This window comes from Cataglyphis hispanica, chromosome 4, assembly GCF_021464435.1.
Source record: "Cataglyphis hispanica isolate Lineage 1 chromosome 4, ULB_Chis1_1.0, whole genome shotgun sequence".
Classification (NCBI taxonomy): domain Eukaryota; kingdom Metazoa; phylum Arthropoda; class Insecta; order Hymenoptera; family Formicidae; genus Cataglyphis; species Cataglyphis hispanica.
Window position 1 is genome coordinate 9,524,860 of NC_065957.1, and position 26,530 is coordinate 9,551,389.

Below are 26,530 nucleotides of genomic sequence, written 5' to 3' on the forward strand. Positions count from 1 at the left end.
AATTATAAATCGTTTCATTTATTATTTCAATAATATATAGAACAAGAGTATGAGTGTATGCGTGTATGTGTGTTACAGAAATATCGTATATGTTTGTATATATTTATACATATTGTACTCCTTCCCTATTCAGCCTTTTTTTCGCGCATATATCTAACTTCTATTTTCAAACAACGTTATTTACGCACGCATTCTCGCCTTACAACGTGTGAATTGACGCGATTAGAAAAGAAAGAACGCTTAACTTAATATCTTCATCTAACAATACAGATGATTGTAACAAATTATGCGAATATAACGTCGAGAATTATTCTGATAAAATTTCGCAAAACATTTCATTAATTTTTCAATCGTTCGAAGTTCTCTTACGATATATACAACACACAATACCATATTTATAAATAAACATATGTTACGCTAATAATATAAACATGTTAGATTGAGAATCAGTTTTCAAGCGCAACTTTTAACTATTCGATGTATCATAAAGATAAAAGGATTAATTGGGCATTGCATAACAATATGTGAATATTGCATAATAATCGAAAGCAAATTTGGTCTTGCACTTTTACAATTGAACACCATGTATATATGTATATTCAGACTTGGTATTTTTATCTGTGAATTTATCAGCGCCCTTTGACATTAATTACACTTTTTTATATTCAACTAAATTCATCAATAAAATTTACGAACTTTCGTAAATATACCTTCGCAGGATCAGTATTTTATTCTCGCAAACATATAAAGTTGAATCGATCCTTGATATGCACTATTTTGGACTGTTGTATTACATTGACTTTATAATAGAAATATAATTATCGGTAATAGCTTTCAATATTGCAAAAGATTTGACACGGATTTCGACTTATCCACATATATCTATGTATCTACATAGAAAAATATATGCTAATCGACGCTGTCTCGGACACAGATATTATTTTCGAATTTATAGTCATATGATTTATAATGATCTAATGATTAGGCAAACGTTTAGGCACATTTTCCATCGATCCATACCTTCTTATCAACAGCACGAATATGTTATTTATCTGACGTAAGGCTTTCTACAAATTAATCGATATTAATTCTTATTGATCCAGAAATGTTTGAATGGTATGGACCGAGAGAGAGAGACGCATGGACGGTACCGATACATACTAAATCTCGTTGCAAGATGAAATCGGCTATTGATAATGTAAAATGCGATGTTACGTTAACATGTAATTCGCACAAATTGTATAGATTATAAATGTAAATTGTAATAAATATCCCGAAAGGCTCAAGGATAATTTTTCTAGGCACATAATTTTATGACAAATATATATATGTATATATAATACATTTTTTATAACAAATTTTATGACAAATATAATCAAGTCTATTTTATAGAGAGATTAAAATTAAATAAAAAGTAATATATTTATTATATATATTCAATTATGTACTCTCAAGATCTAATTGGGAGGTGTGGGAGGAGATCTAACAGTCTTTATTTTACAATATTATACAACTGTAACTGTAACTATCGATATTTCACCGTATTATTTCTTTGTCTTCTAATATTCGCGACAAGATAAGACTTTTATCTCGAAAAACTATCAATTACAAATTATATTCGCAAGAGTGATTTTCGTCGTAGATGAAAATGTTTAGAGATCTCTTGATCTCTCTTCTGTGTCCGAGACAGAAACGCCTTTAAAGTTACAAAATCTTAATAGGGTATAAACGGGGGGACTAAGAAAAATAGTTCGTTCCACAAAAATCTCCCGGCTACATATCGAATCTTCCAAGCGTCCTTTCTTATTCCCTCTTTTAAGGTCACCTTTTAGGGTAGAATGTATTGTACTGGTAAATTCTTATTCCCTTTTTTAGGGTCATCTTTTAGGGTAGAATGTATTGTACTTGTAAATTGCTTTAATCGGACATATCATTACTGTAGAGGTGACTGTATGTTTTTCATACACGTACGATTTTCTTTCGCATATTTATCGCATAAATTAAAAAAAAAATTTTATCAAAATAATCAGACCACATGTGTTTAAAATATCCAGATAGCCAATTTTAAAAGTGTTTTTTTTTTCTTTTTCATTATTATGACGTTATCATTAATGATTCGTTACAGGACTACTATTGTGACGTATTTCTAACAGAACTCCATTAATTAATGCGGTTACTTTGTATATCGGACATATCATTATGGAAGTACAAGGAAACATGATTAATGAATTTATAGTCATATGATTTAGAATGATCTAACGATTAAGAATATTCCAACATAATAAACGATGTAGGATATGACAGCAATATCTCGCAGCGAGAGCAATATTGGTCTGCGATCTAGAAAGAAAAGAAAGAAACTATACAAATATATCAAAGATATTTAGCCTTTCACTTCCAAATCGCAGAAGATTGCTTATTTGTGAGAGGAAGAGAGAGATTTCGAGATATAGATACAATTTGAATAAAAACATAAACAAAAAAAAAAAAAAAAAAAATGATGACAACTACTCTCATTCACGCATCATCGATTTTTATAGCCCGTTAAGATTAAAAAGTAGAGGAATATATATATATATAAAAGCCCCGTACATAAAATGATCGATGAGATTAGTACACGCACTCATTGCAACGTTTTTCATTCTTTTCGATGTACCTAGCGGAAACGGACTATACGACAAGATTAACTCGGTGGTCAGAAAGATACAATTTCAATCGTCGCTATATTATTAATTAATTCTATAATTACTTAATTATTACTACCGGTTATACTAGTAATCATTGCATCTTGATCGACGACATAAATCGTTGATAATAATCTTTAGGAAAATATTCTCGGTGTGACTTCTCTCGCTAACAATCTCGCACTTACTGGAAGTTACACGTGCGCCGTGTTTAGGCTTCGCACATATAATTAGCGCTTTTCGATAGTTTACTTCCGTGACGGCGTACCGATCATATCAGTAACAGTATTCCTTTCAACATACGTACGATATATAACATCTTTACACTGTTATTATATTCATAATGCACATTATACATATAGAGTATATTATACGGTAAAATTTGAGATATATCATTTCAAATTTCAACTTTTTTATAGTTGTAAAGAAAAAAAAAAAAATATATATATATATATATATATATAAAATTTTATTCTTTATATATATTTAAAATTTTATTTTTGTATTAATTAAATTTTTTACTTTACGTAAAATTATCGTGACAAATTCGTTGATATTTTATTTCTTTTATTTTCAGTTTATTGGATAAACAGTTAAAATTAGAAATTTTTTTTTGTGGAAGACAATCAATATAAATAACACCGAAAAATACAAAAAATAATATTATTTAAAAAAACGTGGCTAAAACTGTGTAAAATACTACTCCATTAGAACTGCGATAAAGAAAAATTTTAACAACTGATGACTAAAAGACTTGTTAAATTTGTTTTATTATCAAATATATCTTACTTTACTCTATCAACACTTATATTTTACAGAATATTCCGCCAAGAAGCTAATTTACAGACACATCCGACGCCGAAAATTTCTACAATATTGTCTAGCGATTAACTTGATTATTCGATTTGTTTCACATGTGTACATTATTATGCGCGCCTCAATAATGATGGTGTACGTGACATTCGATATTAAATTCTTATATCATATAAATTCTTATATTATAAATTAATGTCACGAGCAAAAAATAATGATTTATGGCAGCGGCATTAATCCCAAGCTTAAGTATGCAGAAAAACGTGATCGAGAGTTGAAAAAAAGATAAGATAAAAATTTATGTCATTGTACTCTTTAGATATGGCTAAAAGATGCGATTTACTTATTAAAATGTGAAGAACATCTGAGAAGCATATAATTATAATTCGATAGATGCTAAAATATTTGTGGATATTCGTAATTGCAAAAATATGATGATTGTATGAAGAGTAGAAGTCAATTGTGCATCCAAAAACGGCGATATACAATCTTTGAGTATAAAATTAAAAAAAAAGATCTCTATCTCAGACGATTCGTATTTTAAATAAATTCTCGCAAAAAATCTTTCCATCCGCACAATCGACGCATTTTCAATGCATAATATATTGTACATACATTGCGTAAGAGAAGCATCGTATAACGTATCGACGTATATACAGGGATTATATCATAAAACGCAACGAGTTCTACATAATATAATGCATTAATATTATGTTGAGTAACGTAAAGTAAAATTAGTCAATGAATGACACGCCTGCCATCAATACTGACGCTACCTGTACACGTATGCATATAATATATATACAAAATAACCATTCACGCGTTTTTTTTTTTTCTTACACGAATGGAACTCTTTTATATACGCATATACTAGGTCTCCTACTATAAGAAATAAAATATTAGTGTAAAAGAGATTTTTAATGGGCAAAGAATAATGTTCAGTTAGTATATATCCAGTTCTTATACTTATTTCTCTTCATTATTCTTTTATTTTTAATTTTTTTATTTTCAATATTGAATAATTTTGAAACCGATAATAAACTTGCGAGGGAAATTTGCTCTAAAAATAATTCGACTTTATATTTTCGATAAAAAAAAGAGATGATTTATAAAAACGTTAAAATCTTTATTATATTGAATTGAAAAATATATATAATTGAGTGATATATCTTTGGAGGCACCAGTTACAGTTCAATCTTATGTTGTTCAAAAGTCCCATCCCGTGTACCCCATGTCGAGCACAATAACCCGAAAGAAAAGTATAAATGTATTTGTACGTGTAACATCTTACGGAACATTTTCTACGATAAAATCTAAATTTGTAAAATATCGCTAACAAGGACTAATATTATAACAAAGTTCATTTCGTTATCGTCTGTCGTCGTTTTGTACCGGCTAACAAAATCGCGACCGTGAGCGACATTTCCTTCGTACGATCGATTAAATGATTCATCAGCTTTAACTCCGACATAAACTCTGTAAAGGTACTCTTTCCATAGGAACGTTTAAACCGTCTACTTGTCCTTAACGTTTCTTGTGCCAGCTCTGTTTAGGCCATTTCACAGTTTCGAACGAGTACTCTCGTTTTTTCGCTTTGCGCGAGAAGATATTTAGCTTGCAAGATTGTAATCTCCGTTGGCTTGACAGGTACAGTTTAGGAAATGGGCGGAGTATATTTCGTGATTCCTCGGGAAACGCTTTCGTGGAAAAAGATTTCGGAGAGTAAACTGTGCAAAATATCAAAAGATATTTTAGTGTGTTATTAAAAAAATTTGATGTAAAATTTAAAAAATTGTTTCGCACTTCAATAAAAACAAAAAAATGCACGATTCTTGTTTCGTTTCTAAGTCTAGAAAAAACTAATTTTCTAAAGTAAGTTTTACAAAAATAATCTTCGAGAAAATTGTAAATATTTCTTATTAGTATCCAAAGTGTATGTTTGAAAGAATCCTTCGCAGCCAAATGTGAAATTAATAACACAATCGTCACGCAAGCTCTCCGAAAGCTCTGCGTAAGCATAAAAAAAAAAACCATGATAAATCCCGAAGATTTCATTTTTCACACTTCGTCGCGGAGCACGTCTAGGAACATGTAAAAAGTACCGCGAGTTCGCGCCGTTAGCCTCTTCATTAACAACTGATTCAGTCTGTTTGTGTTTCCGTGCCGTCGTCATATCAAGTCGATTCAGTCGTTCATCAGTAGAACGTTGGTGACCAATTGCCGCATCGATTCTCAGCGGTGATCGGTATGTATCCGGGCGATGACGTGGCCGGCAGGCACTGAAAGCAGTAATTGGCACCGCCGTTGTTGTCCCAGTACTGCGCTCCCTTGCACTGGAAACGTACCGCGAATTCGAGCCTCTGACCTACCAGTAGCGTATGACAATAGAGGATGAAGGTGAACTTGTCGCTGAATCCGTCACACGAGTTGGGCACGTACGTCGCCTGCAGGTCGCTGAAGTTTCGCCAAGAGTTGAGGGTGTAACGTATGTGCACGGATTTGTGAAAGTCGAGATTGATAACACGCACCGTGCCCTGAATCGCCAAGGTCACCGGGTCCTGCACCAGTACGTTTTCAAGGCAAACTCGTCGCTCGCGCACCACATCAAGAAAGTTCGCCGCGCCGCCAGGCTGCTGGAACAACGGCACCAGCATCCGATCAAGTTTCCTGGGTATTGCCGACATGGATCTGCGCCTGCCATCGTCCTGAAAACGATCGCACCAGTGGTGATCGCTAGTGGTCGCCGCGATGTTGTCCGGACTACCGTCTTGTTGTGGTCGGAAAATGTCATCGTAGATCAAGTCGCTATACGCAGAATTCGGTATCTTCGGTATTTCGTCCAGGAACGTCCTCACATCGGCCAGATCGAGACCGAGCTTGTCCGCGAAACGGACGATCTTCTTCCTATGCGGAGTGCCTGGCGGTGTTTTTCCCGTCTTCAGCGAGGAACATCTACGTACTCTCTGCGGCCTGTCCTCCTCCTCTTCTACTATCTCGCTCTGTGTCTCTTGCTCCGGCGATGACGAGTCTTCCTTCACGTTGGAATTACCACCGAGCTTCTTCAGCAACAAACTCAGCCTCTTGTCCTCGTCATTACATTGCGCGTCGTCGTTTTCAAGCCGCAACTTTAGCTCGCTCTTCGGAGTTGTTATCTCATCGCTGCTTGAGCATTCCAGTGTAAGCTCTTCCGGAACATCAACAGCGCTGCTATAAGTAGATTGATCCGTATCGTTGGCAATCGTATCATCCACTTTTAGCGGCGTTGCATGCGCCGTATTTATTGACGATGCCTTCGTGATATCTGCAAATTCTGTACAGCCTTCCCGATTCTTCGCCTTATCAACAGAGTCTTCAACATCATCAAGAAAGTCATCGAGCTCATTGTCATTGCCCATCTTCGCTACACCGTTGACGAAATTAACTTCCTCAACGTCATGCTCGTCGTTCTTGTTCTTTTCATTGTCCTCATCTTCTTCTTCTTCCTCTACCTCTTCGTTCCACCTATCTGTTTTGAGTTTGTTGGATATTGCCGTGTTAATACCGTTGCTAGGTAGCTCCGAGTCTGAATGCGACTTGGGTAGACAGATGTGAGAAACAACGGAATTCTGGTTGATCCTGGGCGGACTCTCGTCCTGCAGTGACATAGTGCTATCGTCGAACGTGCTCCATAGAGACTCGTGGCTGGGCGACGTCGTTTCCTGAGAACTCCTGCCGTTAAGCGAATCTTCCGAACTGCAGACGACCTGTTCTTCCTGTTGACCATTTATGCAAGAAGCGGGATTTCTTCTCGACGAGCAGCTCGACTCGGACGTTGTGTCCTCGTTGCGTTCCACATTCGTGTTCGTTCTTCTAACGCATCCGTTCAATGCGATCTTGGTTCTCGCGCGAATAAAATTACTGTTGGTGAGATTCGAATTATTGACTTCGCTATCCGAAGTGCTGACCGGGTCGAAGAAGACTTCGTTCTTTAATTTCTCAGCGTCCGAGGACTCTGGATCGAAGAACACTTCTGAAGAATCGCTGTCGGGTGGCGTGCCGGCAATCGGTGACGCAAAGATGCATCCGGATTCGGAATCTCCGGAGTGAACACCCACGAGGCCGGACGTCATCCTAGTCCCACTCGGCGAACAGTGGCAGGCGTCGTGATGGTTCGCTTTCAAAATTTCTGGATTCACCAGCAGGTGCGCCAACTCGGCAGCGGTTGCTTCCTCGGCAGGCGAACCCGAGCCGTCCTCCAACTCGTAGAAGAGATCCGACTCCGAACTGTGGCGCGGCTGATGCTGAAGAATCGGATGTTGATTAGTGGCGGTGAGACTGTTGGCGGTGGAGTGGCGGTTGCTCGACGACGACGGATGCAACCACGAGGTCTCGCGCGGTACGGCGGCATCCGCGGCTCGCTCGGGCGAGCCGTTTTCGCCGCTCAAGGATGTCAGCCGTCGATGAAGACACCGAGCAAACGCCTCCGCGCTACCCCGACAGCTGGTGGGCAGAAGGGAACTGACGAGACCGCAGGAGGGCCCGCGAGCGTTGCCCGCCGAATCCGTGCTGCTCATCTTGAGGACGTTGGAGCCCGCTGTTGTTTCCGCGGCCTCCGCGTGCCTGCCCTCTGAAGGCGAGGGCGAGGGCGAGGTCGGGTCGCTGCCTCGACCTGCCGGCACGCTGTCCGAATTGCCGTTCTAAAAAAGAGGAAAGCGACGGATTTAAGTTCGTCGCGGCAAGGAAAACATACTTGATCGTCAGATATTGACTCTACGAGACGAAGCGAGAATTTAAAGTTTTCTTCATATTTGTCGATGTCATTGAAATATTATTAGCACGAAGCAAGATAAATAATTCAAACATATTTTTACTATAAATAATCTTGTGTATCATCTAAGAGATATAAAAAAAAAACGATAGTTAAATTCTCTTTTTTTTTTCTTGTACAACAAGATGACTATCAAGATTATCGATCAATTATAATTGCGTTAAATGTATTTCTCTTCCGATATATTGTGTTGCCAGCGGTTATTTCTTAGAATATATGAGAGAAAGAGAGAGAGAGAGATATTTTAAAGTTAATGATCCTTACTTTATCGATTGCGAATGGAGCTCGATAGATAATTGAAGTCAGCTCGTTAACCGCAGTCAACAGCTCGTTAACGCTTTGTAAATGGGAATATAAAAAAAGAATCGAAGCACTGAATAGAGTTAGTGACGGAGTCACTAATACGCTCATCATTAATAGTCACAGCATTGGCTCACGGGCACAATATTGCGCGGTATCGAAAGAGCGCCGCAGGAAGTGCAAATGATTGGTCATTACGATCCACGTGCATCATTCTTTAACGCGCAAAATATCCAATACCAATCGCGCCGATCTTTGATTTCTCTGTAGAAAAGCGGTACGTGCATATACGCGATTATTCAAATATCTGTGTCTAAAATTTACTGGGATCGACGATAATTCGGAGTTTATGTAACCATCTCGCATTCTTTTCCACACAAGAATAGAATCGAGTGGCACAGATCGCGATAATTGACAATTAAATTTTTAGAATAAATATCGATTTATTACGAAGATTTAGAACGAGGCAAAAGGAGGAGAAAAATGTTTCCTTAGGTTTCGCGTTTCTATTCATTGCTATTTTATACACGATTATATTTTTCGAAATTATAATTAGCCATCGACAGCGATTCTTAGAAATGACAATTTCTCGTCCTCGAGATACGTCTTTGTTCGCCAAAGTATGTACCTAAGGGAAACACTCGACGGGCATTTTTTTCATTGGAAAAAAAAATCGTGGACAGTACGTGTCGCACTCAATGAGAATTCAAAGAGGATATCACGCGAGCGCAGTTATATAACAAAGAAGTGATAATCAATTGAGACGCGCAAAACAACGATGTGTACACTCTACTCTCGGTAGATTCGCGATCGCACATACGTAGAAAAGTGGCGTGCGCGCGGCGGCGTGAGAAAATTGGAACGATATAAATACACGCGCAATTGGCCGCGAATCAATTCCCCCCGCCGCCCCCTCTTGCATTAGCGTATCGCGCTAAGGTGACATTTCGCTCACGCATCCTGCACGAAATTCCTGTGCAATGGACGGATATTTTGAAGCGTGTGATTTATCGATATTTATTTTTATCTCGAGAGTCTCTCTCCTACATACACACGTACAGACGGCGCCGAGCGCAAGACGATTTTAAAAACCGCATCGAGAAAAATAACTCGCGCTATGATTTATATAACAGACGCTTAAATGATAGAATGCGATTTACGATCTTGAGTTTTTTTTTTTCAATCGCATCATTAGCATTTAACACTGACACATCTCTCGATTTTTCAATATCGGATCTATCGAATTTATTTACAAAAATATTTTTTTGTAAATAAATTCACTATATCCATTTTATTTATCCGTCTAAAATGTAGTTTATTGTTAGCAAAAAGTTTAAATTCAGAAATTGTAGAGAAAAATTAACTCCTCAAATATATCAGAGAAACATTTAAAATCATAGAATTGTGAGATATATATATATATATATATAGATTTATTATTACAAATGACAAAACAATTAATTCAGCTACCTTATACGCGATGCACAAGTTTTGATGCACGTCAAATATTTTAATACGAGAATCCAGAAATAGTGCCAGTAATGTTGTTTAATGCGAACACATCGAGTTAGCATAAAACCGGTTTACGACCGTATGGCGTGTATCGGGGAAAAAGCAGCGCGCATAAAGGGGTTAACTTTGAAGTGACAGATAAATTTCTTCGTTTTTCTAGTCACTCGCTTTGCCATGAATGCTAACAGACACGCATGTGTTTACGCGCGCTACGTCTATTGGAAGTCTGGGCGGCTCGCGATAGATAATCGTTATGTAAGACTAGGCCTAGCATATAGGCTTCAGTAAAGAGTTGCTCGCAATGACAGCACGACGCCTGCATAAACGGGACTTAAAATGTCGTTCCGCTTCAAAAACGGACCCTTTCACTAGATCTTTCGGCTTTAAAATAATCTCGAACGAAACAATCCATCATAATTATTATGTCTTCACCGTTCTTTCTTTAAAAACCACCGGCTATCTTTTATGCTTACACATTCCCCGTCCGACATGCAAATGTTTGCTTATTTACGAACAATCTAGATGCAATTGCATTACAATTCGAGCCACGCTACAACGTAATAACCCGATATCTGAGCTTTACCGTGAACAATACTTTAATCGCTCCAAGTTGCTCCGAGATTGCGTGCGTACGCGTTTATGATTGAGATAAAGAAAGTTTACGAGTCAGATAAGATCGCGCGCCTTCGGCGACGAGGTGTGGAGTCTGGAGCGGAGACCCACGGCGAAGAATTCACCGGATGACTCCAGAGATCCGTGTTGCATTGACGAACGCTTCCCGTCTTGGACGCGATAACGGCGAGTGTCAAGCGAGTGGCCGCGAATACGCCACGCCTTACCGCGTCGGGAAATGCGAAACTCTCTCTCTGTCTCTCTCTCTCTCTCTCTTGTATTTTATTTAGCAGGAATAATCCCTGTCTTTCACCCGCGAGCGATACCGGCGTACACTTTATTGGCTTGGAAATGAGATGGTGTTTCACAAGATGGTTCCGTTATACGTTAAAATCTTCCGCGTGAGATTCAGTCGACGATCGTTAATTTGATAAACTACGGTACATGATAAATTGGACATGATATTTCATACTTGTAGCGATATGAAATCGGGATTATGGAAGGAATGATCGCGAGATGTAGCATAAAATAATCTCGTATGAAAATTAGATGAAAAAGTATAGAATAAGTTTTTTCTTCTTACAAAGCTTTGCTTTTGAAAAACTCGGCTCTGAGGATTAAAGATTTATCTCCTATACGAATTTGAATAATTTTGGACAATCTTACGTCAGGATAATCGCATTCGACGACGGTTATAACGCTCTCCCTATTCAAACTGGCACGACTTACGAATTGAGGTCTTCTTGGCATCGGACACGCGTCGAAATATCACTGTCTGTACGTTTCCAGCAGGTTTATTTTTGTCCCATTGTGACAGAGAAAGATGGAGAGAGAGAGAGAGAGAGAGAGAAAGAGAGAAATAAAAAAAAAGAGGTTTTATTTTTGTGCGATCGTTCACCGACACAGTTTAAATCGTGACTTGACCCATAGTTAGGGCAACGTCGCAATTTATCGCGACAGATTTATCGCACCCCGCGAGAAAATTGCCCAATCATCATCGAGATCCCGCTTCCTAATTGATTAGTAAGAAATTACGACGTGACAGCGAGATGATGAATCGCATTACTTACTTACGATCATAACAGCCCCCGATCGACAGAATTAAAATCCTTCAATGTACAAGGTTAGATCTCTGGACCAATTGCTCCGTTTTACTGCTGAATACTGTTGGATACTGCTGGATATTATAGTGTACAAAACATGTTCATAAAAAAATATGTAAAATCGGAAAAATTAGATAATAAATTGAACACGTCCGAAACGCAAGAGACCGGCTGACAATCACGTGCTCGAATTTATGGAGACAACAACTACCCAGTTAATCGATGATGGATTGGCAAACTTAGCGCCGCAGCCTGATAAACAGATCCAACATTGCAATATTTGCATATTCTTATCTTCTCGATTATTTTCTCATTTTACAAACATTAGTTATTTGTCACCCGAATTTTATTTTAATTGATTGAAGTCAAAGTCGCAAAACAATAAAAAACATCGAATTTTTCATGTTATTAAAATTTGGTTCTTTTAAATTTCGAACATGCTTCTCTGCGGCTTGTTTAACAAAAAAAAAAAACAAAAAAAAAAATTATAAAAAACATATGTTCTCCAGATTACTGCGGAGAATTCCGAGTCCTCTCGAGAGTCCATCCCTTCCGTTAATTTCGTAATATCTGTTTTCAATATCGCGGTAACCCACAAAAATTTACTAGGGAATAAATGAAGATTGGCAAGTAAAACGCTAATTAATAATTCATCGATAAACTTGCACGCGAGCGCCGTGACTCGGACTCGAGGCCGACGAGAATCGACTTCTTGCCAAGAGTAAATAAAGTCACAGTTTATATTTAGCCAGAATGGAAATCTGCGAAAGCCACACGCGGGTTTCTCAACAGTATGATTTTATATGCGTTCCAATGAAGATTGATGCGGAAGTTTCACCCAAAAAAATTATTTGTAATCTTGGTGACATCGCAATTATAATAAGTTCAGTTCGAATAAAATAAAAAAAGATCGATCTTTGTGGATAATGAGAATATTCTCTCTGCTATTTGATATACATATACGTAAATATGATATGCAGATAATAAAAGTTAATTTCTTAATTGGTTGCCGCAACAATTAATATGTCGGCTTGCTAATCAGTTCAGATTCACAAATGAGAAAACTTTTTAATTAAAGATCATTTCTTAAGTATATTTAAATATCTTTCGAATCAATTAAAATCTCTCGAAATAATTTATTTATGAAGATATAATATATATAATAAAATGGAAAATTTATTATTTTATTTAATTTTATGTAGCCGCTAATTTTAAATATAGTGACATGTTATTATATCTAAAAAAGCGAGATCAAATATATATAGGTATATCAGCATTCTAATTAATTAATTAACAACAGTAAAACAACTACCTCGGAGAATGAACATCTTGAGATTTGATAACCGTGATGATTTACATTTGCCAGCCGTAGAAATCGGCTATTTAATGGCAGCTATAAAATGGCAGGATAAAAAGAGAACGGTATTCGATGCTTTATATACATACAACTAAATATCCTTTGGCAACGTACAGAGATATCGCTCATCAATATATCTCGCGTCCCGAAATGCGCTTTTTGCGTAGTCGGTTACCAGAGGAGGGGCCAAAAAGCGTGGTGAAATTACGTGTGAATAAGATTAAACATAATCGCGCGTGACATGCATCGTATATGTGTCCTTATCTTACGCATATCTGCGTGACACCGATTATCCGATCTACTAGCGCGAGACATTAAAAAATGTTTTCGTTAAACGAGCGAGCAGGTAACTTGAGAAGGACCCGCATTCTGTCATCGAGAAAAAAATCCAGATTTTTTTCGACAACTTCACGTACTTTGCTTCTCTCAAACTCGACCTCGTCACCTCGCCCGGCTCTATTCTCTATCGTTTCAGTGAGACTTGCTGGGAATCACAGAACATACGTCGTTAATTTAACGCTATATCGCGATTTATTAGCGGAGAAAGATTTCATTCCGCGAATAAAATCTCTCATCCTCGTCCTCTCGTGCGTCAGCACGAGATCGCATTTGCGCGATATTACACGCTACTTTGTTAAATGCAGGATGAAATTAATTTTCATTATAAAAACTTGTGAATCAGTGCTGAAGCGTGTAAGCGCCTCCGATAGGAAGACATGACCTGTGTAAAAATAAACATCTCATTGTTATTTAAATGATTCTCCGCGCGAGCTTTTTTTTCCTGCGAACTTATTTCATGACAAAAGATTTTCTCCTCGAGAAATATCAAAGAAGAATTTATTAAAATCCTTCTACACACACACCTTCATTACACGGCAATCTTTCGGCAATCACAATAATAAATACGCGATGTATGTATGTGTATTATAAAGATTGAGCGAATCGTTTTGTGCGATTCACGAAGAATGTGATAAGGATTTATCAAGATCTGTTTATGTCGGGTCAAATAATTAGCTAATTAATTGATAGCGCGCTAAATTCCCGATTTATCCAAGAAAATGCTGACACGGTTCTTTTTAAAATCTATCCATTATACGATTTTTCCGAAACGGCAGATCGCGTTAATGAAGTTTCCTTGCCTATTATTCTGCTCTAAACGTGTGTCGAGCGACGATAAGAGAGGTCATTATCTCATACTATAAGTATCAATTCAACAATCGTGCATTATTATTCGCTGTTCGATGTTATCAAGTTGATAGAAAGTGTGTGCAACGTGATATATCGACCAACATTTATCACGCGTAGCTCGTTTGCAAACGGCCCTCTCCTATGCAAACTAACTGCATTAGGTACAATGAACCTTCCGCATGTGTACTACAAGACGAGGTACAAGTACTCTGTATAAGGATTGCATTATTTAATAAAAAAGAACTCACACACAAGAGTCAGTTGTTCAAACTGACTGATTAGATTATGTTATTAGAAAAATTAAAGCAATTATTAATTTTAATTATTTGTTCTCAACAAAAAGTTTGGAAAGTATTTAAAACTTTGGAATATTAAATAAAACTTTAAGGAAAGGCGGAAGCAACAACAAAGTGTGATTTAATTTCGAAAATTGATAAGTTTAAAATAATTTTATCTAAAAGTTAAATTATGAAAGTTTTATAAACACACAGAATTTAAGAATTAATTAAAAAGTTATTTAAAATAAAACGTTAAAATATTTATTTTAACCAAACTCCCTCTTGGAATATCTACTCATGTATGCATTCGATTTCGTTGTAATATGTACTGTAACAAACTGAATTAAATAACGAGGGATTATCAAACAGATAACAACTGTGATAAATAATTATACGAGATTTTTTTATCAGAACGCCAAACTTGCAAAATGCCAAATGTCTGCGAAATGCTGCGATCCATTAAGTTTTTGCTATTCTAATCCTGGACTCATTAATAATAAAATATAGATGTCAGATGATTTCTAGTTGATGCCCCTTTATGATCACTTACTCGTCTCGAGATGCGCGTTTCAGAAGAAACTCGTAAAATTATTTGCACAAGGATCAGATGTTAAGTATGATTAAGTTAAACTCTTCTTCATAACTTTGTCCTTCCGCATACCTGATCAATTTTGCTCGACTGCAAATAGGACAAGACGAAATAGTCACATGCTTTAACGATGAACGCAGACGGAACTTTCTCCACGTCTCTTCCTATCAAACCGCTGCAGACTGAGAAGATTGTAATTAGCGCATTAATTACTGCGAAATACAGATATCATCTGATGATGGATACACTGATCAGGGTACGCGTCTTGTGAATTGCGACGCGATAACCCCTCGCCGTGTATAATCTCCGTTGACGAAGAGAAAGAAAAGAAAAGAGAAAAGAAAAAAAAAACTTATTCTGAGATAACGACTCTGCGGATGCATTTTCGCACCTAGTTACTTTGTTTTCATGCACAGCAACGCTGTGCATGAAAACAAAGAGAGAGAGGAGTAAGGATAAATAAATTTGCATACATTGACATATTCATAGTACCTCAAAATTACCGAATGCTCTTTTAATAACAGACATTTTTTATACTGTCTCTAAGGAAAAATCGACTGCAGCCAAGGAATTTGTTGTTAAAAAAACATTTAATTGTTTTAGAGCATTTTGTATTATATATGTATACGTACATGATACGATCAGAATGCAACAGATGTTCTATTACATGTCGACAGACAGTTACATTAGATACAAAAATGGCAAAGTGATATTAATTAATTTCTGCACACACAAAAAAAGTTAGAAAACTTTTTTGTAACATAAATAAAAAAATTTACGTAAATAAAATGTATAATTTATTCGTAAAATTAATAAAACATTTATAATAAAAAATACACATATTTGTATAAGCTGATAAAAAAATAGTAGTAGACGTAGAAGCTGATAAAACTCTACGCTTTCGCTAAAACTAGTGATCTCTTCCTAATGTGATTTAAATCATGTCAATATTTAGATCATGTAAACATTTTTGAAATAATAATATTAAAATAATAATGAGCGTTTGATAATGCAGGAAGAAAATCTCCTGATCAAGTCTCGTACAATTATGATTGCAATTTACAAGATTTCATCACAGTATGAAAATTGATTTTCGCAATGTTTTTTTTTTTTTTTAGAATGTATTTATAAGAGAAAGCAAAATAAAAAATATAAGACGAATTCTGGGATTATTCTATGGTCGTGATATTTAAATGACGTTAAAAATATTGTTCCTTTTATCGAGATATCTTGTGAAAGTGCACGCGGTCGTGAGCAAACGATAAGCATGCGAAAAAAATCATGCACTCTAGCGAATGCGCGTCAGGAAAAAATATATTTTAAAAATATAACAAATGCGATATTAAGTTCTTTAAAAACCAGAATCAGTCTGCATAATTGTGATAAAATTCAACTATCATCGTATCGAATGTAATACAATGGAAAATATAATTGCTCTGATTATCTTTGATGTATAGAATAAAATTTAGAATAAAGGATAAAGAAGTAAGTTGTTTTAAGTTATATTAAAAAAATTCACAACAATTTTTTTGCTTCCTCTTATCGCGATTATTGTGGCATCGATTATAAATTCTTCTGGCTTCAAAAATGCAGAAAAGATACAGACGACAACAAACAGAAGAATTTAACATGACCTTCCTACATCGTCCCACCGTTATCAAGTCTGTTTCGTACCGACGATTATCGAGTTCAGTGCAGATGCGTGTAAACATTTTTTTTTTATACACCGATACATTGTATATAAATAAACGCATAATTAATCGTCATCAATTCACTTTTTCTCTATGATGTATGCGATACATGATACATCTTTCATGCGTACATAGAGACACTCGTACAATCTACGATGGGGGGAACGATTAGCGCTGGCATATTTATAGCAGCTATAAAAACTGATAAGTCGACGCCACTCACGTTCGGTACATCATAAGCCAGACCTTGAACTTTCCGACACGTTTTAAAATAAGATAAGACGGCTCGCGGTTTTTAAAAACGAACAAATCAATTTGTTGGACAAATTATTTTTTATCCCTCTAATTTTAGAGTAACTTATTATTTTATAAAATAATAATTAAATTTATTATTTTATAATTTTTTCGTAAAATAATATGCTCTTAATCTTTCTCTCTCTTTCTATTTTTTAACTTAAATTCATATCGTTGTACATTGAAATTCTTAAGATTATTGTCACAAATCACACATATTTTTCTAAAAATAGTAATAAATAAATTTTGCTGGTAAGAAAATGAATTCAATAGAAAGAAAAGCCAAGCATTTAAATCTTTTAGTTTTCCTTAAAAAAAAAAAAAAAAAGAATATTTTTTGTAATGTTAAATCAACTTTTTCAGTTTTTGACTAGTACCTTTTACTTAAACAATATAAAATAATCGGCAGAATTATATTGTATAAAATTGAAATAATCGCATGCAATTTAAGTAAAATAATCATGAACTTAACAATGACATTGACAGTTCATATATAGCTTTATTTTCCTTGGAAATCATACACAACTATTAATAATACCATCAGTCTTGGTGGTAGAAGTCAGACAATAAGACGGGGTTATCACATTAACATTCGGATAGCAAGACTCATGCAAGGAGCATCGTGAATGTCCACTATTGCACTTGAAGATAACCCGCCGCACATACATACGTTTAAAAAAATAATTGTAAATAATGCTTTTTGCAGACGTCTAATTCAAATTGACAGCATCGCAGCTCTGCGTTAAGTGCGCAGTTAAAATTTCATTGCGATATACCTCAGATAAGGTATTTCATAATGACAGTTTTTTTACATCGGAGGCAAACAATAGAGTTCGCAAGAAAAAAAAGCAAAGATGCGGTAAATCGAAATGTTTTAAACTTATGAGAGAGAAAGAGAAAAAATTCGTCTCGATCTATATACTCCTTATATCATTAACGAAACCTTAATAACATTATTAATTCTGAGAGGGAAATTATCGCAGTTATCGCCACTCGTTGCATCTACTCGGCGATAAATCCACGATCTCCTTCCAACAAAGTGCTTACACTCGAAGAGAAAAAGAATTCATTCATTCATCATCATTCGTACGAGGGCGAATAACGAGCAAATGGCATATGGAAAATTCTATTAACGCGAATATCAGCATTATTTCTAAAAAAACACTCTTTGTTCGTATTATAAATTATCTTCAGTCTTAAGATATTGGACGCGGAAATATTGGTAACGAAACCGTCTTATATGCTGAGAGAAATGCAATTCGAATCATTCGTAATCCGATTATGTAATCCAATTAAGTTTTGTAAAAATCAAATAAAATCAAATTCCATAAAAATTAATAAAAGATAAGAGATGCTGTAATAAAGAAAATTCACTCTATTCATTAATAATTTTATATTAACCTTATATATCAATATTAGTCTTCCAAGAGAATCTCAAGTTATCTCTTTAAAAAATCAATCAATTTGCGCAAAAATTTTAATAAATTATATATATATATCACAAATTAAAATATACGATTTATAAAAAAAAATTTCTAGTGCATTAGTCATTATATTATTTTTTTATTATAACTAATCATACTTATATTTATTAAGTATGATATATTTATATGATATATTTACTTATATTTATTAAGTATGATTTATACATATTAACTGATACAGATAAAAATCGAGATGTAGCAATAATTCGATTTTTTTCTAATTTATAAAGAGCTACATTTTATAATTAAACAATATTTCTCCGCACGCAAACATTCCAAAAATATAATCGCACGAAAATACGATTCACGTCCGTTATGACAGACAGAGCTCTTATCAAAACAAAAATAGAGTACTCGATTTGACTACAAAGGTCGCCGAAATCACGGCGATTTCGAATCGGCGTGTTATAACGACCTTTATCAGCCTCGTCTGAGCACGATGCAGATGCAGAGCTGAATACAGTTGGCGCGAACGACCATCGTTCGGTTTTTGGTGTCAAGGCGTTCAAGGAGGCTTCACCTTCGTATTTACCGTGGAACGTTAATTCATTCATCCGTGCATCGCCCCGAGTGAAATAATCTAGAACGGACCCTCGTCAGTAACCCTCGCGAAATGTTTCCTCGAGACGAGATGTGTAAAATAGTGCGCGTGTGCACGCAAGTGCAACAAATTGCATAATGAATACTCATTATGCGTTTCGATAAAATTAGCTACTTTTTAGTTTTTATCGAAACGCTTTAGAATCGTGAAATTACGGGACGAGAAGCAACAAATCGTAAGTGCGTTCTGTAATTTCATTGTCCGAGGAGAATCGCGTTATCTCTCAGGTAATTTGCAAAAAAATTTTTATATTACCCACCGTATCTATAACGTCTGTGTGTGTGTGTGTGTGTGTGTTATCAATATCGATCAATATATCGTTAGAAATATTTCAAAAATGCCATTCTTCCTCTCGAGAAAAAGAGCGGTTATTTATTTACCATCGAGCTCGCCTGTTCTCCCGTCTTCGACTCGTCCTGGGCTTTTTCCTTCTCTATCATGATCACTCTTAAAACCGTCGAATATATCGTGTATCGGAAATCGACCGGTCTTGATTTCGTAACGAGACTTACGTGCCGGTGATGTTAGACGATCAACCGACGATCGCGAAACTCCGTACAAGCTATCCGATATAATCGCGAGCCTTCAAACATTATGCGTTAATGATCAACTGAAAAAAAAGCGTGCTTCCCTTTTAGAAATCAAATTCACTTCTCGCGCGCGAGTTTGCGGCACAGATGGAAGTCCGTAACGCGTATAACTCTTCGCCTCACGCGGCGATGGTCTCACGAACAGAGCAGCGCGCGACGCGAGAACCCGGCGAGCCGCACTCGTCATACTTTTCGCTCGCGAATCCCCTATTTTAAGAGAATTCCCCTTCAAAACAAATCTGTGTTTATTTTTCTTCGGATCGTGCCGATACTAATCGATACCAACGCCGGAATTTAAATCGTACGCCTTTGGAGTTAGAATCTCTACGATATATGAGAGGGAAATAGAGATGATCCCTTAAATTGAGAAAAGTTTCACGGCATTTGGATTTCGACTTTATTTTCGATTTTTACAAACGCGATTTCTCTTTCTTTCTTTTTGCCAGCCGTGACGGGTGTCCTCGATCGCGTACGATCGTTCGATCGATCGTCACCGACGTGGCGAAGCCGTGCTACCCGAGAGAGAAACTCTCTTTACGGCGCGACGGAACGGCTACTAAGCGGGTGTTGCAGCGCGAGAGCGAAGGCTGAAAGCTGAAGTGGAGCCGGCACGACCGGCCGGCTTACGCACACTGACTTCTGACTGGTCGAGCTAGTAGGTGACTCCGGAGACCCCTTCCATATCGCATAGCAACACCGCTCGTAAGGCGACTGATAAGTGCCTGCACTTTGTCAGGCATCGATGAATCTGACCAAGCGTGATACGTGGTGGTATATGCAATTTTCTTTTTAAATTTATAAAAGAAAGAAAAATTAAAAGGTTGACGTAAAGATTGAAGGCAAAGGAATCTTTGATTAATCCGACCGATTAATCAATTCATTGTACGCTGCATTAAATGGAGACAAAATGAGAGAAGATAGAGAAATATTATCGAGCATGTCGAAGAAGGAATTTGATATATCGGCAAAGTGACACATTCATAATTATATGCGGGCTTACCTTCATCTTATTCAATCGCACGTCTTTTAAGATTTTAAGTGAACGATAATTTATCATTCTTGCACCTTCGATAGAATCGCGATTCCGGCGAAATTCGAGCGCTTCGAACGAAGCGGCGAATTCGCATTACCAGGGCGCTCTCGGCGAGAGAATCTCAGTGAGAAATGGCGCATCTCCGTTCATCTCGTCGCGTGCGTCCATGCCTGAAATTGCAACGCGCTGCAAGCCGGAGATCAAAGTCGCGCGATCGTAAATCGAGCGATACCGCTCGCGATTTTCGAAGATCGCACCGCGAAGGGGCGACGCGTATCGAGAACTGCTTCGGTAATAACTGTTTTCGTACGCGCGCGGAGAAAACAAAATATAAGATAACTCCGGTGTACGTTACATATCCGGCGCGATAAAAACCGGCGCATCTCTCGCGCGCGAGCAGAAGAAGAGGAGGTCGTAAATCAGCATCAAGGGGGGGGGGTTGCGGGGAGGTAAGAGAGACGGCCGGTAATATTATTAAATTATGCGGCGGCTTCGCTTCCTGCCGCTACGCGGCGGATCTCACTCTATCGATCTTATCGCGCGATTTCATCGATTTTCACCGCGACAGGCCGAAACGCATACGCGCCTACGATGCACAATCGCCAAACGTAACTGTACCCGACCTATGACAACGTGGCTCGAACTAAAAAAAGCCTAAACGCTACGAGGGACGCAGCGGTGATTTTCGACAAGTATATAGAAGAGACGCTTGTCCATTCACCATAGACATAAATGACGAAATCTCGCGCCTCCGCAAAGGAGATGCGCCCCTGAACACTCTCTCGCGAGGACGCAGGAGATACAGACTCCCTTCTATTAGACTCGCGCGTTTAAAGTATGATAGATTACGCGAGACGAATACGCCTCGCGTATCAGCGAGAAAGCATATTTTCGAATCCTCTTTCGCTCACCTCTCGTGTCCCCCTTGATTCTCCCGCCGTAATCCGGAATTTAATCCCCCGATGACGTAATTATCGTATCATCGAGACCTCATTAGTAACGAGCAAACGGCAATCGCGTTATTACCGATGCGCCGCGGGGAGGATTAAAATGCGACCGGCCGATTGGCCGTTGTACTCGATAATGATGCACCGCGAGAGAGAATCGACCATCTACCTCCATATCTTCTCTCTTTCTCTGTTTTCTTCCCGCCCGACTCGTCTCTTTTCTTTTTTTTTCTTCTCGGCGACTGTAACCACTCCCTGCCCGGTTTTCTGTCGGTCGTTCGCCGTCTGCAGGAACGCGCGAGTCGACCTACCGCGAGTCGTCACGCACGATCGACGCACGACACGTTGTAATAAGGTTGTAAGCTTTTTCTCGCAACGATCGTCCAGGTTTCCATTAATGACGCTCCGTTTGTGAGATCGACACGTGAAATATTATTACACAAGCCGATTTTAAAATATAATTTAATTTTTCCCTGAAGAATCTACTTTAACTTATTAAGTAAAAATTCTAAATAAGATGTAATCGAAAACAAGAAACAAGAAAAGCGATAGAATGATTCAGTTGTATTTTGACAGATGTCAGAAAACACGTAACTTTTGAATAGATAATCTTTTATATGACACATGATTTAAAAGTTACTGAAGATTGCCAAGTTAAACAATTCTTTTCATAGTTTAAGTATTAACAAGTTTTTTTATATGTATAAGTCAACTATTTATCATTGCTTAAATGAAACTTGTTAATACTTTTAATAATTGACTTATATATTAATATAAATAGTTGACTTAAAGTGTTTGACTTCTTGTAGCTATAATAAAAAAAGATAAAAGTCTTCATGTACAAAATATTTTAGAAATATCAATTCTACTTTGTTACTAAAAAAATAAATTTTCTTTTTTATTAAAAAACATTTTATTAAAAGAACCAGTTCTAAAATATTTTATTGCAGTTATTATATATTAGTGCGTATGAAATTCAACTGCCATTACAGAGCGGATAAAAGAAGCGAAGACGCTATATTGAATCTATATGAGATTCGAGCTGATCATAAATCATTACGAATCTTTTTTTCGTTCTGGATGTTAATTCTGGTGGTTACCAATCATATAATAGATCGCATCCTATTTTTGTTCACTATATTAATGAATCATGTATGTAATTAACTTCAATGATCGATGAATGTCATGCAAAATATTTTACGAACGAATGTAAATGCCATTTGTTTCAATGCTATAACAATCATTCTTTTTTTTTTTGCTAAAATATCTAGTAGCACATATATTAATTACAAAAATCAATCTTGCAAATTAAAGATTTTTTGTGAATTAAACATAAGAGATCCACATCCATAGCGTGCTTTTCTTGAGAAGTGAAATAGAAAACCTTCGTGGGATAAGATCTATAAAGCGCTGAACGGATTTGCCGAGGGTAACGACCCCCTGGCGATGACCTTTCTAGGCATCACGTAGGAGTGCGACGAAAGCGGCTTATCTCCACGAGGAACCATGTGGTAGAAGCGATGCCGCAGGCGCGACACACATTCGAGGAAAATCCATCCGGCATGCCGTATCGAACGCTATATTCATCAAGGTGACCTTCACTGACTCCATCGCAGAATCCAAGGACGTAGAAGCAAGATTCACGTTTACCAATTTTTTCTCGATATCGAGGTGAGAGCGCGTTTCTTCCTCCCCATCCCATTATAAATTATTATTATTATCACGCGAAGCGAAATAAACTCTAATTCAATTTTGAACTAAGAAAAAAATCAGACGGTTTAATCTGCGAGAGATTACTTCAATTTTTCACTGGAAATTTTGAAAAGTGAAGAATCTAATTGTAGTTTTAAATTTGTAGAATCAAAATCAAGCGGATGACAGAGCCAGTGTCAAGCAGAAACAGCAGACCGTGACCTTTATCTCACAATCAGCTTAAAGATCTCGCAATCTACGGTCTGGCGAACGTCTGCGAGCGATTAATCGGTCGATCGATCGGCGCGACGTGACGTTCGATCGCGGTCGCAATTCGCACCTCTCACGAGCAACTAGAAATGTGAACAACACGCAGGTGAGCAGAAAGGTGAGAGGAGGGGAAGAAGGGAGGTTAAAGGTCAAATGCAAACCTACCTCAACGACTTGGTCGCGCGACGATCAAAGACTAAACTCGTTTCTCTTTTTAAACACGTCGACACGGGATTGGAAGGTGGGAAACATTCCCTTGATGGTGACCCCTCACGCGCTCGTAGATCGCGTCCGAAGATAGCATTGAACTTTATCAGGTCACGATAGGTCATTAACCAATATAAATTCTCGCGAATAATTGCAATTATAATTGTATAGTCATTACGCGAAGTAAACTTGTGGAAGCTAATGGTAAAGCTAAACTTATCGGAGAGTTCATTTAGAATTCAATCTCAACTTGACACATGATTAGATAACGAGATAACGTGAAAATCACACGCTTAATCGCGGACAGTTTCGATAGAAGAATGTGCGCTTTCGTTGGGCGCGTGAGATGAAATCATCGAACGTAAATCGCTGTCAAGCTGTAGACTCTACAATCGCGTTTATTTTTGTCCGCCTATACGGTGTGGGACAGTAATTGCAATCTTCTCTACGATGTACACGTCGAAGGTCTCGCGGTAGCGTTGTCAAATATATTTTTCGCGTCGAGAGATTCATCCTAAACACGAGACTCGGTCCGTGGTGGGTTCGTCAGATTCGGCAGATAGTTTATGATAACTGATCTAATCGGTGAACATTTTGCGTTCTCATTAATCAAGAATGTCGGGCGCGGTTTTCCCTTTCGAACTGCGACGTGATTTTTTTTTATATATAATCTATATCTATATCCTTTTTTCGACGATTGGAAAATCGAAAAAAAATCACAAAAAATCTTATGTATATGAAAAATCAATTAAATAATTTCGTACGTCATAATCTTGTGAAGAAATGAAATATGATTTATTATGTCATCTCGCAACCGCCTTTATTAACGAAGTTAAAATTGATGCGGTCATGTCAAATCAACAAAACAATTTCATCAAGAAGCAAATCGTCAGAATGAGCGTTTAATGTAAACTGCCCACGGGACGAATCATATTGCCTTGATTTACACAAATTTTCTACATTGTACTTGCTCCAGAGATTTATGATTAGAAATCAAGCAAATTGGTTAAAAGAAGCATCAATACCTCAATTAATTAAATCCTCTAATCAGAATTGTAAAGAAATCTTTTCTTAAATTTCAAAAAAATTAAGAACAGAAAAAATTTTTCAAAGTTTGAGCTACATTTACTGAGTGAAAAATTGTCATTAGATATAACTAATGAAAATTGCATTAGCACATCTATTTCACTCTTTAGACATTCATTGCATCAGAAGATGAAGTATCGATATCAAATTCCCTACACTACACTTATCACAATTTTTTCATACAATATTAAAATTCTATTCTTTCTAAAAAAAAAAAAAAAGATGGACAATCACACGTGCGTGGCACTCACCGACTCCTCGGAAAGCGTCCTCCCTTTTTGAAAAAGCAAAACCGTAAACAGAACGCATCCGCGCGCGGATGTTCCCGCTCAGCGAAACACTTCCGGTCTTCGACTTTACAAGCGCGAGACCGATTCTCGACGGGAGATGAACCGGGATAAACGAACGAGCTACGACGACGTCGGTGTTGACCGAACGACGGAGCAGCCTCTCTTACGTGGACCTCTACGTGAACGTGCGTCCCGTGTAAAAATGACGACGACGTCTCTGCTGCCGGAACGGCCGTTGGCGGTACAAGGGCATCGAAGGTCGCAGCTGCGCGTCGCGGTACGCAGGTGCGTCTCTGTCTCTATTCGCTCACTCGCTCACATCGCACATTCGGTAGCGCGTCCGATTCGGAAACTGCTAAGCGAACGCATTACGCGACGCGACGCAACGCATGTGCGTCGCCTATGACGATGATATATTATTTCCACGCGAAAAGATAAAGATACGCCGCCGGAAGATAAAGATAATCGAGAGAGAGAGAGAGAGAAGCGATCTATTCTTGTAATTAATTGCGTTTTTTTTTATTTTTTAGTCGGAGCAAAAAAACTTTCGAAAAGGAAGAAATAAAAAGAATAATTTTAGCAAAACGTAAAAAAATGCTTTGTACGTAGCATTACTCTCGATACTGCCCTTATCACAATCTTTGACAGATACATTAGACTTTTTATACTACAGTATAAAAATAAGCATTTATCAATGTTTCAAATTTATATTTATAAAATTTCCTAACAATTTTGACAACTAAACAATTATATCAAAATAAAAGTACGCTGCAAAATCGCATAAATGACAATCGTGCAATTTGAAAAAAGAACAAATTAAAAAACTGCAACATACTAGAGTGCGAGAGATATTAAAATTATCCGCACGCGTTCTCCGACACACAATTAAGAGTAACGGAATGTCAATATCAGTCGCGTCGTTGAAATATGCAATATACAAGCTACACACGAGATCATGGAAAAAAAGAGACTTGGAACGAAATATCGAATCGTCCGGACGTGCGACTACAGCATACCCGGCGTATTCGAATGATTTGAGAAACGACGCGACGCTATTTCAACCACCAAACGTCACAGATCTCTCCACCCGGGGGAGATGATC

At 37.3% G+C, this 26,530-nt stretch overlaps 2 protein-coding genes and 1 long non-coding RNA gene across 5 annotated transcripts in view; 1 reads left to right on the forward strand and 2 right to left on the reverse strand.

Moving 5' to 3' along the window:
* LOC126848655 (uncharacterized) overlaps positions 1-26,530 on the reverse strand; it is a 37,795-nt gene that overhangs the window by 2,884 nt on the left and 8,381 nt on the right. The gene's annotated exons all lie outside the window — the stretch shown is intronic.
* Positions 1-26,530, reverse strand: part of LOC126848631 (glycogen-binding subunit 76A) — a 27,053-nt gene continuing 523 nt past the window's right edge. The window contains exons 1-2 of one of the 2 annotated variants that reach the window (XM_050589644.1): positions 19,694-21,375; positions 1-8,173 (exon numbers count right to left, since the gene is read on the reverse strand). In XM_050589644.1, coding sequence (XP_050445601.1) covers positions 5,693-8,173; positions 19,694-19,753 — 2,541 coding nt within the window. In that variant the 5' untranslated portion in view covers positions 19,754-21,375 and the 3' untranslated portion in view covers positions 1-5,692. Of the gene's footprint in view, positions 8,174-19,693; positions 21,376-26,530 lie in introns of those variants that run through there. The other variant, XM_050589643.1, reaches the window with a different exon arrangement.
* LOC126848644 (divergent protein kinase domain 1C) overlaps positions 19,012-26,530 on the forward strand; it is a 13,210-nt gene continuing 5,691 nt past the window's right edge. The window contains exons 1-3 of one of the 2 annotated variants that reach the window (XM_050589669.1): positions 19,012-19,540; positions 23,255-23,554; positions 23,742-23,951. The gene's annotated coding sequence lies outside the window, so the exon portion shown is untranslated. Of the gene's footprint in view, positions 19,541-23,253; positions 23,555-23,741; positions 23,964-26,530 lie in introns of those variants that run through there. The other variant, XM_050589670.1, reaches the window with a different exon arrangement.